The 12,822-nt window shown below is 36.7% G+C and overlaps 2 protein-coding genes across 2 annotated transcripts in view; one reads left to right on the top strand and one right to left on the bottom strand.

Moving 5' to 3' along the window:
• Positions 1 to 712, top strand: part of LOC149805677 (uncharacterized) — a 36,357-nt gene extending 35,645 nt beyond the window's left edge. Inside the window, exon 9 of the mRNA XM_089950335.1 lies at positions 262 to 712. Within this exon, the coding sequence (XP_089806461.1) occupies positions 262 to 363 (102 nt within the window). The 3' untranslated portion in view covers positions 364 to 712. The remainder of the gene's footprint in view (positions 1 to 261) is intronic.
• Positions 1 to 12,822, bottom strand: part of LOC149805676 (tRNA (32-2'-O)-methyltransferase regulator THADA-like) — a 135,083-nt gene that overhangs the window by 5,017 nt on the left and 117,244 nt on the right. Inside the window, exons 38-39 of the mRNA XM_089950327.1 lie at positions 8,195 to 8,308; positions 2,835 to 2,971 (exon numbers count right to left, since the gene is read on the bottom strand). Coding sequence (XP_089806453.1) covers positions 2,835 to 2,971; positions 8,195 to 8,308 — 251 coding nt within the window. The remainder of the gene's footprint in view (positions 1 to 2,834; positions 2,972 to 8,194; positions 8,309 to 12,822) is intronic.

Genomic DNA, 12,822 nt, shown 5'->3' with positions numbered 1-12,822 from the left:
ATGTTGGTAGTTGCTATATTGAGAATTAAAAATGTGTACTCATGTTATGGAAGTTGTTGATGTATGTATCAGGAATCATTAATACTGTTGTTATATTATTACCCTTTTTTTCTCGTACAAGCATGTATGGAATATTTCAACAGGATAGTATGCATGACCTAATGATTTTAATCGCTATTATGCTGATGAAAGGTTGTTTGAGGGTGTGAGACTGGGTTGGTTGAAAGGGAGACTAGACTATACATCCCTTATTATTTACAGAGAAGCTTTCGGTGTTGTTTGGAATTGTTCGGGTTGGACCAAGTGCCACCCAAAGGTGACAAAGTAGGGAGAAGTAGTTTTCGAGGTCACAGGACTGGATAGAATAGTGGAGGCAGAAGTTTGAAGGCAGACTGGATAACAGAAGTGGAGGAAATGAAAGGGTGAAGGACTGAGTGGAGAAAATGTTGAAATTTACTTGTTTTGTTTGAATATTTAGATCTGTTATTAAATTGTTATTCCTCACATTTTATTTTTTGAATATTATCCATCTAGACCATCGTCTTTGCTGATTGGGGGCTCGGAGCTATATACCCATCAATTTAAAAAATTTAAATCGTACATCCTCCTACGAGATTAGCAATAATACCATAGGAGACAAGGTTACAGAGACTTGTATTATTTACGATATGTACAGTGATCCTGTATTGGCTAACAAAGCTCAATCCTGGTCACAAATGTATCAATAAGAAGTCAATTAATAACGATTTTTTTTTTCTTGTTATCTACTGGAACCGTTTATTTTCAAACCTGCTTTTCTTTTCAGAATTACCCCCCCCCATGTACTCGCATACAAGTCTGATCCAACTGCAAGCAGCATTGACCAAGTTCTGCTGGTCCATTATGTGATAGCAGATCAAGGTCTTTGTTGTTTGTTTTACCGGTTAATCCAAATAAAAATGCACAGATTTGCTGGTGCATAGCATAACAGCAGGTCTGGGTCAATATAGTTTGTAACTGGATTAGACTTGTGAGTATATACTGCACAGATGGCCTGTTCAGAATTTACTCACATACCCTAATATTTATAAAGTAATGTAACATAATGATGCTTTCAACTGCATGGTTCTGCATATACTGTCTGTAATGCGTTTGTAACACGTTTGATACTGTCTGTATCCTTCCATAAATCAAGTCCAACTGCAAGCATAAACCCTGGTCTTCCGTGGCGTCATGCACTGATAGAACAGGGTCTATTTGTTTGTTCTACTGATTACTCCAAATAAACTGCAGAAACTTAGATTTGCTGGTGCATTATGCAATGTCACCAGACTCAGCTTAAAGGCAAGTACTTATGGCAAGTGTTGAATGGATATCAAATTTACATTTATGAATACGAATCACATGGCACACATAATATCAGTCACTTACAGTACAATGTACACTAGATGTTTGGAAATAGCTTTTGTTGCTCCTTGACATTTTGTACTGGCTTGGCAGAGGAACTTTAAAATATGAAAATTACAATGTACTTCTTCCGCATCAGTGTCTTAGAAACTACTTTTAAATATATATTAAAAAAACAGGATAACTCTCTGAAGCACTATATATAAGTAACCGAGACCTATAAAAGACCTGGTAAAAAAAAAAAAATCCTCCCATCAACTGTTGATTGGAAAAAGGGATACATTTAAGTTTCCATGAAATACTTGTCAACCTTATTTTAAACATACAATAACAAGAGTACCATGAACAGCACACTGCTCATCTGTTTGTTTAATAGTCTCTATGAAGATACTAGTAGGGCATGGTTGATGATGGAGATTATGGACAGATGAGTTTCAACAACCTGTATCATTGGTTAAGGTATGTGGTCTTAAACTAAATTTACTGTGCAGAAACCTTTATTTTTTTATTAGATTCACCATGAATGCTACCTTTCACGTAAGATCACCAATTCTGGTAGGTTTCTGTATTACTCTAAGTGCAAACATTGTCCACTAAGCTTGGTCAAGGAACATACTCTAGAGCAAACATTGTTTTAGAAAACCCATTTTTCTTTGAGTTACAGCAACCCTCACCTGTGACAACCTCCCTCTCTACAAACTATGATCAAGGTATGTAGTTTAGAACTAAAGGTATTAGTTAAAGAAAAAAAAACATTTTCTTTTTCCTTCAGGCAGTGACCTTTACTTTGGACATTATGAATTCCAAAATCAATTCTCTTCTTTAAGGCCTAAGTATAATTCATCCAAAAGCTTTTGTGATGTTACATAGGTAAGAACTGAAACTTTGAAGCCCAAATTATTTTCATTTTTTAGCCAGTGAGCCAGTGACCTTCAACCACTGGACCTCCAGTCATAAGTCTACTACCTTACTCTAAGTGCAAGGTATCCACAAAGTTGAGCCCACTTCTGTGTTGTAGTACTAAAGTTAGTGTGTGGAAATCATTTTTCTTTTTTACATCACAGTGACAATGACTTTGGACCATTTTACCCTGAAATCGATAGGCTTCTTTTGACCCCAAATGCAAATCATCCACAAAGTTTTGTATTTGCTGATGGTGAATAACATGAGCTATTGTGCGGAAACAAATTTGGGAACAGATAATAAGGTAATGAAACCTTCTGGTAGAATTATGATTCTAGACGACACATTCATAAATATTCATTAACCTTCCAGGAAAGCATCCTGAACTGCATGTGAGCATTAACAAGTGTATAACAAAATTTCATAGCAAGAAACCAGAATCATGACCTTTATCCAGAATTGATGACCTTTATCTAGAACTGATCATGGTATATTTAATAAATATTCCAATACTTGACATTAATTAAATTATGGAATATACTCACTCCAACATGTACATCATCCCCAGTATCTTCAATCCATTCAAATAAGGTCTTCATACATTCAGTCATATTCCTGTTTCCATGGTAACTGACAAAATGACCAATAAGTAAATCCAAGGCATAGAATGGCTGAACTGAACCTGCAGAAATTATATAAACATACAAATAAGTGCACAATGAACACCATCCTTTAAAAAAATGATTTTTCAGCAGAGAATTTTCTCGAATCATAGTTGAATGTCTAGGTTATATTTGCAAACACAAAAATAAACATCTAAAAAATATTCAGTGGGTAACTGATCATTTAAATGAAGGAAAGATTTGTTTACACATAAATGTATTTTGTCATCTGTCTTATTTATATCTCTCTACTCAAATGTGCAAGAGAAAGAAACATAAATGAACATGGTTTATGCAGCCTCATGCAGCTCTTTTTCAAGGACTCTCAGTTTTCTGGGATTATTTATTCTGGAAAGTGAACTTTCTTCATGTTACTTTGTTTATTAATGCATAAATTGGACAAAGAATAGAAGAGAAGAAAACCCATAACTAAATGATTTGCCACTTCATCTGATAACTACCTGTAATATCTATCTGATCTATTCAACAGTATCTCATTCAGTTTTGGAAAATGTGTAACAAAAATAAAATCTGAATTTAAAGTGGCATTTTATTTTGTATTGCTTTTTTTCTATTCCCTCAGATCAAATCAAGTAATTTTAGGAAAAATTCAAAACATTTTAAAGTAAATTCATTGGCTTTCTAAGGATAGAATCTGGGTGGGAAAATTAAGGGGCCAAGCAGGGGTGTTTGGGGCGAATACAAGTTCTGAACATATGGACTGTGGAGCCCCTACTGTCTAATCAGCTCCCTATGAAAACCATAACCTTTTACCTACCACTGCCACATCTATGCATCACCTGTAAAGAACTCCTAAATCCTACTACTGCTTATATGCACTTCAGTAACACCTGTTTGTGCTCCACTGCCACATATATGCACTTAGTCCAGCACTACTCAAAACACAACTGCCACATATATGTGCATATGACCAATTGTTAACTGAATGTTGGTTGATTGAGAGTAGAGAAATGTACAGATTTGTGAATATTATAACAAATGAGAGGTCTGTTTAGTCAACATTTTGAAATACATTTGTTACATGGTATGTCAATTTGCACACAGGGGTTTTTCTGCAGTTTAAAGAGACACATCCAGTTTAGGTAGACAATTCGGATATTAGCAATGTAGAAGGGTTTAATGCAAGCTATACAGAATAGTTTGATCGATCAAGTTTAGAAACTGGCTCAGATATTTATGTTACTCCAGATTCAACAACAGATGTAATTATGGCTCAATTAGGAAACCACAGTCCCACTTGCACAACTGTTGAGCTTCAACCAATAAACAATAAGAACACATTTTTTCTTCAGTTTTATCCTGAATGTCTAATGTGAAGACTTTTTAAATAAATAAACGCTTATGCCAAGATAATGGGGGAATAAAAGCATAACCTGAAAAGTTATGATACCATCATCATAAAGATGTGGGCATTTCTTGGGATCTCAATTTCTTGTTAAGTCGTATATAAGAATATGTGAATGTGGAATTATATCAATAACAGACACTATACATGGTAAGTTTTTTTTTTAATAAACAAAAATCACTGAAATGATGTATGGTCAGGAGGTAGCCCTGGATAGTTTCTCAAAGCTGGAGAGAATTTTTGGGTATTCTGTGCCTTAGGTCTTTGGACAGCTCTCGTGGAATAAGCCGATTAACCTTGTTTACTGCCCTGTCAAGCACCATACCTCCTCTTCCACCTCTGCGTGAATCAACTGGAAGGAGGAGGCAGGCATGATCCCAGCCTGCTCAAAATCAAACTCCTGTATTAGCACCATGACTGACAGGATGCCTTTGTCTTGCTCTCATTGTTGGATGTAGGGTTCTGTCTGTGTGCGAGAGACCAGTGGGTATGGTGAGCCCTGGTCCTGAGACTTCTCTTGTAGAGTGACGGGATTGTCTCTAGCTGGACACTCTTTCAGAGAAGGGCAACAACTTTCATCTTTCCTAGGCTGCTTTAGGGAAGAGTCCTGATCGTCTCCATCCTGTTGGTCTCCAAGATGTAAGAGGCTGGTGTCAGGCTTCAACTGGCAACATCAACCCTGCCTTGATGCCAGGATTCCAAAGTCCAAGATAGTACTAAGGAAAGCATAAGTCACTTCCCTGAAACGGATGATCCCACATCCAGCAGGGATTTGGAGGGTTTATCAGAAAAGGGGGTAAGCCAATCTAATTCCCTTTTCCCATCAGATACCTGTGTGGTGACTGCCAATCCCCAAATGGATTTACAAATAGCCTGGCAACAGGAGGGGTTCTCGACCTGATCTCTTTCACCATACTGATGTGGTCAGGTGACTTAGATCTGTAGGAGGATGAATGAAGGAGGCTTGATCTGCAAATTGCCTCAGGGCAATCTGCTCTAGGAGGGTGCTGTTCTTCCTTTGTGGGGGGGGGGCAACTCACCCTCTCAAAAAACCAAGCTAAGGACCTGCAGAGAGCATTGCTTCTCCCTTATGGTGTATATGTGTGTTTGTGGGTGATCTGATGTCTTTTGATACCAACTGGGTTCTCATGAATGGTGACCAGTGAAGGCTGACCAGTTAGTGGGAGGGGGTGCAGACGTCTCTCACCTTTCTTTGGGTTTGAAAAGTGCATGGAGAATGTGTATCACTCTCTGCCCTACAGGCTTGGAGAGCTCACTGATCATCCTTCCTGGATGTGTGCCTCGCTCTCTGCCCTGGTTATTAATCCTTTGGGAGGGGCCTAGAACCTCATTGGTTCTTGGGCCTTCTACCTTTCCAAAGAGACTGAAACCAAATGCAATGGTCTAGAAATTCCTTTCTGAGTTCTGTGGGACCCAAAGTAGTCCCTTTGTCTGTCTGCTGCATATGAACAAAATGCAGGTGGTGGGGGGATCCCATGGGGCCTTCTTGTGCTCATATTTCCCATGCTTTGAAATAAACAATACCAGGAGTATGAGTACTTACAATGTCAAGCATTGTCTGTATGAATAAAATCACTGTTAAGTGCAGTGAGACCTGTAACTACACCACTTACAGATTACAATACTACTGTAAAAGGTGAGAACATACACATCATGTAGTGTACTGAATACATATAGCCAATGACGCGTGGTATGTGACCTGTAACTACACCACTTTAGATCATATTACTAAACCTATGTACAAACGACTGACAATGAAGGTTATAAATAGAGCAAGGTGAGGTGTGTGACCTCTAACTAGACCACTTTAGATCATATTACTATGTACAGATAAACGACTGACAATGAAGGGTTATAAATAGAGCAAGGTAAGGTGTGTGACCTCTAACTATACCACTTTAGATCATATTACTATATACAGACAAACGACTGACAATGAAGGGTTATAAATAGAGCAAGGTGAGGTATGTGACCTCTAACTATACCACTTTCGATCACATTACTATGTACAGACAAACGACTGACAATGAAGGGTTATAAATAGAGCAAGGTGAGGTGTGTGACCTGATTAACACCAATCTAGATGCTCGTTAATGAATACAGTATTGCTCTTACTGAATGAAGAAAAAAAACACCAAACAATCACCTGAATTTATAAAACAAGCAAGAGGGAGTGTAATTAACTCACTTTAATGCATTAAAATAATGTGCAAAAGTACTAATCCTTATCAGGTAGTAATACCGACATAGCGTTGCTAAAATAACTCCACCAAAGCACAAAAATAATAATTTCTTAATTAGAAAGGTGGTGGGTGATCCCATATGCAAGCTATCTCAACATACATAAAATGTATGTTCACTAGCTAAAGGAAAGTATAGGAACAAGTTTCATGTTTGGCAATAAAAAGAGCAGATACCAGTACCAGAATAAAAAACTATCTGTATAATAGAAATACACGATGCCAGGGGGTGGGGCCAAAGTCAGATGGGTCTTGCTGAGATCACTAACAACAAATGCCCTGGATAAAGTTCAAGTGAGCTTAATTTTTCACAATTAAATTATAAACTGATGGTAATAAACTCTGAAAAATAAATATATCTGTATTAGTAGTCATGATTTAAATGCCTGCAAAGGCACACATTTCACAGAGTGCTTTTTGCAAACTTGCGTAAAAATCATCGAAGAAAATATGAAGACAACTGTACGTGTGCTGTCAACTTGGGCAGCAGACTGGCTTCATGCTATATTCTGGATTCTTTCCATAACTCTCTACAGAGGTTCATCCATGGGAGGATGAATTCTTAATATATAGAAGATGGACAGTCTATCCCAGAATAACAAGCTATGGAATACCAACAGGTAATGTACTGATGAAATTAAAACATAAGTTTGGTCTGTTTTGTCCACATATATCATACAAATAAGACCCTTTTCTGATGCATGTTCATAAAAAGTAGCTAAAATCTACACTAGTAATCATCCTGTCCCTGTCAGCAAGTATTAAATCTACACTAGTAATCATCCTGTCCCAGACAGCAAGTATTAAATCTACACTAGTAATCATCCTGTCCCAGACAGCAAGTATTAAATCTACACTAGTAATCATCCTGTCCCAGACAGCAAGTATTAAATCTACACTAGTAATCATCCTGTCCCAGACAGCAAGTATTAAATCTACACTAGTAATCATCCTGTCCCTGTCAGCAAGTATTAAATCTACACTAGTAATCATCCTGTCCCAGACAGCAAGTATTAAATCTTCACTAGTAATCATCCTGTCCCAGACAGCAAGTATTAAATCTTCACTAGTAATCATCCTGTCCCAGACAGCAAGTACTAAATCTACACTAGTAACCATCCTGTCCCAGTCAGCAAGTACTAAATCTACACAAGTAATCATCCTGTCCCATTCAGCAAGTACTAAATCTACACTGGTAATCATCCTGTCCCAGTCAGCAAGTACTAAATCTACACAGTCTGCCTTGTCTATAATGTCAACTTGGGGAAAGAGTGATCCTTACGATGTGGTCTTTATACACAGGTAGATATACTGATCTATGTATAAAAGGGATCTTTAGATTAAAAGTCTTTAAGCCAGGTGGTTCCTTAGGTGGTTGCTTATACTGTAGTAAAAACACTATGATCAAGGAAAGATTATCTTTTGCTTCATTGTTTCAAGTGTTCCTCACACTGTTACTTTATTTAAATAATAAAACTGATATCAGGCTTTAAAAATATATATATTTCCACACCATGAAATCTTAGACATAATTGAATTGTCTGTATCTAAATTCATCCTTTTTGGTTTGTATTAGCTTTTATGAGGACAAATTCAGTTTCATATAGATCCTTTACCAGTTACTGAGGTATCTAGGGAAAGCAGGACATCTGATGCCATGGCCTTGACCTCAAGGTCATCTTCCTGTAGAAGGTCAACCAGGATCTGCCACACTGTGAAATTCAACTGGCCTATAAAAAAAAAGATTACTGTGCTGATGTGCTGCAAAATGCTTACTACTATTTACAGAAATATTTAAAAGCATACTGAGCTTCTTGAAGAGAAACACTTGGAAACTTCTAAAAGTAAATCAAAGTCATTAACACTTTGATGGCAGAGACTCACATGTAAGCTCTCGATCAATAGAAAAATAGGTCTTTTGTCTAGGTCCACAAAACAAACTAAGATTAGTGATTATTTTATGTCAGCGATGATTTAATTTATGTGTCTGGTATTGGTTCAAAAACTAATTTATGTGATTGTATTCAATGTATGGTACACCTCCAGAGCTGCCAACCCTCCAGACTTGCAATTAGTGAAAAGAGGGATACAAATTAGTGAATTCTGAACACAATTAGTGAAAAATTTTACCATGACACTAGCTCCATCTACTTTGTTGGTCAATACTGCATTAGATGAAAATCGCAAAATAGAACTAAAGCATATTATTTACACGATTACAAGTACAAATTTATTTGCAGCCAAATTTACTGACATACACACTTCACGCTATTTGTCATGATATGATGCTGTGGCAGAATTGCACTTTCTCAATTGGGCTATCGTAAATTTGTTTTCAAAACAGTTCAGGCCTGCTGTTTAATCTTTGTGACTAAAATTGTTGCAAATTTTCAGCACTTAAGCAGGCACTAAAGTTTGTCTTATTTTTTCCTTTCAACAGGGAACACTCTTTCACTGTCACTGATCTCCAACTGAGAAAGGCAAGTTATGTTCAACAAGAAAACTCACAAACAATGCTGCAGCACTGATGGCTTGCAGGACTTGAGTGGGTAGCTTCAAGTATTCCAGAGCTCAAATCAGCTGGGTGCTTTTCATTTTTCCAATATCTATGTGCATTTTGCAAGCTGTGTGCCTTTTCAGATTGTTCTGTTACATGCCCACAGGGGCTCATAATGTTGCTTACAGTTTATGTGTCATACATGTAACATATAATATTATTATGTAGTACATGCATGACAGGTAAATTGTAACAATACAAGCCTCTGTGCACATTCCCGGTTCTAAAATTCATGGCATACAACTGTACAAAAAGCATTATGTACATCGATGTTTGATGGCTGAATGCAAGGCCAATTTTTTATGTACTCCTATCTATATTTCACTTTTTGTGGAATACATATCTTTTTTCATGGAGGTGAAAACATTTTAACTGTTGTGTAGCTTAATTACAAAATGGTATTAATCCAAAAGATGAAACGTAGAACGATCAACGACTAGTGGTGGTCGGCACATGCACAGAAAAATATGAACTTGAGCAAATTATGATTAATGCTAATCTTTCAATATCTGAAAAAATCCTCCACTCAGAAAAGCTGTCTTCATTTTGATGTTTGTTTCAAAGAAAAACTTCATTTGCTACAAGAATGTACATGTGCCATTAAAAAAAATCAGTTGGGGTCTCACTTTCTTCACGAGTATTTGTAAAACTTCTGTTCTAAATATAGATTATATATGTCACAATGCTTGCTACAGGGCAAACTGTAGCAATTTGATATAGTTTTACTAACATTGTGACTAGCAATACACTACTGTTATGGGTATCAGTGACCACTGCTGCTATTTTGACTAAACGGGATATAAAAAAATTATTCATGATTTAAGCCAACAGAGAATTCTGGAATATTTTTTTGTGCATGCAGTGTGAATCCGTGAATCACTATCCTGAGTAGTGAAATTCACGCCAAAATCGTGAGGGTAGGCAGGTCTGCACCTCTCCATTGATAATGGGGTCCAAAAATATATTCACATTATAAATGAAGGCACAAGTTACTGACAGGCCTCCAGATAATAAGTGATCCCATCACTGCTGGGCATTGATAAAACCATGGGACAGGGGTTGGGGTGGTGTGTAAATGTACTGTTTAAGGGTTGTAACTCATTTTATAATCACATCGAGAATCTTGTCAAAAAAGGGCATTTTCTAATGAAGTTGTTTGTTACTCCATATAAATGTTTCAAAAAATTCAAGATGCCCAAGATCGTTAACATTATTCCAACCAATTTCAAACAACATTCACATATATGCAAGAACATTTGTTTATTACAACACTACTTTTTGTTGTTGTTTAGTCAGGTTTCATGCTTTATATATGGCTATGAATTACAAAGCAAGGAGTCTACAAAATAGGGGCCAGACTAACTGCTGATACACCACAAAACAAGATTCCTTCTACCGAAAACTAAAGACAGTTATTTTATCAAAACTAAATTTTTGTATTTCTCAATTAGTAAAATATTGATGCTGTGGTTTCATTGCAAATATCAGTGATACTTCTCCTCATCCCTGAGTGTCAATTCAGGAATTCTCTGAACCTTGCTTCTCCACAATGATCCCATCTGTGATACAAAGCTCTTTATTTAACAAAGCATTCATTTCACTTCGTTGCCTTGCTATCTTTGATCACATTTATGAATGAGTAGGTAGTTTTATTATATTAAGTACAAAATAATATTTATAACTGTGTTCAATTGATCAAATGGAACGAGTTCAACCAATTTACAACTGGGGTCACTACTCGTTAGATCGTATGCATGTGGGATTTGCATGCCTTTTAACTTTTCTTTTATTCAACCTCCGTTATTTGACACAAAAGATGCAATTATTTCAGTACAACCATATAACAAATAGTTCTGTAAGTCAGATATCAAAACACAGCACTTAAGTTCTCAGCAAAACGCTTGTGGACATAGCTGTTACGATCGATTGACGTATTATACAATTGAATACAAGAGTGCACATTGCATTTATGATGATTACGCTTAATCCAAACTAAATCATAGAACTAAAAGACAAATTTCGCTTCATAAATTATTTTCATTATTAATTATTTATTAAAGTAGTAATGCCTCCACCAGGCATCAGTGACATTTTCATTGATCAAAATTTCATGATAAAATGAGTGATACATCAATGTTTCAACTACCAACTTTGGTCGCAATTTTCATAAAGTTCAACAGATAGGGCTAATATTTTTTTGTTTTCTGGTTTTTAAAAAATGAGGCCCATGCCTGACCCCTTTTTATAAGTAGGTTCACAAGTTATTGGGATGCGAGTTATCAAGGGAGTGGTGTATTGGTTCAAAAACTGATTTTGAAAGTTGAACCTGTCTATAGAGGGCAACTCAGAACAGAGGCCAGTGATGACACCTGACGTCCTTTGATTATAAAAACCACTTTCATACCAAAAACTAGGATCCATTAAAATATCTGTGATACATAAATGACCTCATTATACTATATATTTTTTAAGTCATTTTCAGAACATTATTCAGCTTTATAATGTCAAGGAAATGGCAGCCAGGTGTCTTTCCCAAAGACAAACCAAGGCAGACAACGCAGGCTGACCTGGCCTGGTACAGAACCCACAACACCTTGGACAATGAATCTGATGTTCTACCAATGAGTTATCATGGGTCCCTATTTCATCCTAATGAGGCACTTTAAAGGGGGGTGGGCAGTGTATATCATTCTCAAGTTAATGTCTGCTATAAAGATTTTCTTTCTTTGAAAAGAATTCAGTACTTACCAAAGGGTCTCTAAGACAAAACTGGCGTAAAAAAATCTTCCATGCACAGCGGACATTTCCATGCATATTCACCTTCTTAATGGAGTTAAAATCTGAGAGGAAATTAACCATAATTTACCTTTTAAAAGAACTTTTGCATACTGCAAAGTGAACATTGTGCAAGAACATATGTCACCAATCCACTTTAGAGAAGTTGTGTACTAAAAGAACATGAGAAATACAGTAATAATGAAAACATTAGTTCATTTATTTGAAGAGACAGGACCAGGGACCAAAAAAGCTAGGAATATACCCATAAGAAATGGATGCCCCTGCCACGAATAATCCATCTCTTACTCCGATATGACTGTGTACTGCTGGCAGAAAAGAGCAGCGACACACAACAACACTAACAGAATGCATACAAATGCAGGCTCCTGCATATCCCGAGTCCAATCTGTGCAAATGTTCAGGGTATACAGATCAGAACCTGATGACCATGTTGACCTTTAGTCAAATCAATATGGCTGTTTATTCATCAGGGTATACAAACCAGAACCAACCATAACCCTGAAACGCCACAAGTCATATCTGTATAACTGTTTCCCATCCAACAGGGTGTACATAATATTAGGACCATTCGTTAAACTGTACATCCCTAAACAAATCTATAAAACTGTTCATTCAGCAGGGTGTATAGAGCATAAAACCAGCTATGACCCTGTACATCATGAGCCAAATTTATATAACTGTTTAGCAGGGTGTACAGAATACTAGAACCATTCATGACACTGTTACACCCCAAGACAAATCTATACAACCCAGTAAATAAACAAGTCATGACTGTATTACCACATTAAATGGCATTAGTTATTCACTGGATCATATATGAATTGCCATGACTTGCCAATTTAACACTCCTCTGGCATGGCTGTACTGGCAATTATTTATGTAACAAAC

This window comes from Sinohyriopsis cumingii, chromosome 2 (assembly GCF_028554795.1).
Source record: "Sinohyriopsis cumingii isolate HCF-2022 chromosome 2, ASM2855479v2, whole genome shotgun sequence".
Classification (NCBI taxonomy): domain Eukaryota; kingdom Metazoa; phylum Mollusca; class Bivalvia; order Unionida; family Unionidae; genus Sinohyriopsis; species Sinohyriopsis cumingii.
The sequence above is the reverse complement of the archived record's forward strand: the minus strand, read 5'-3'. Positions and strand labels throughout refer to the sequence as shown.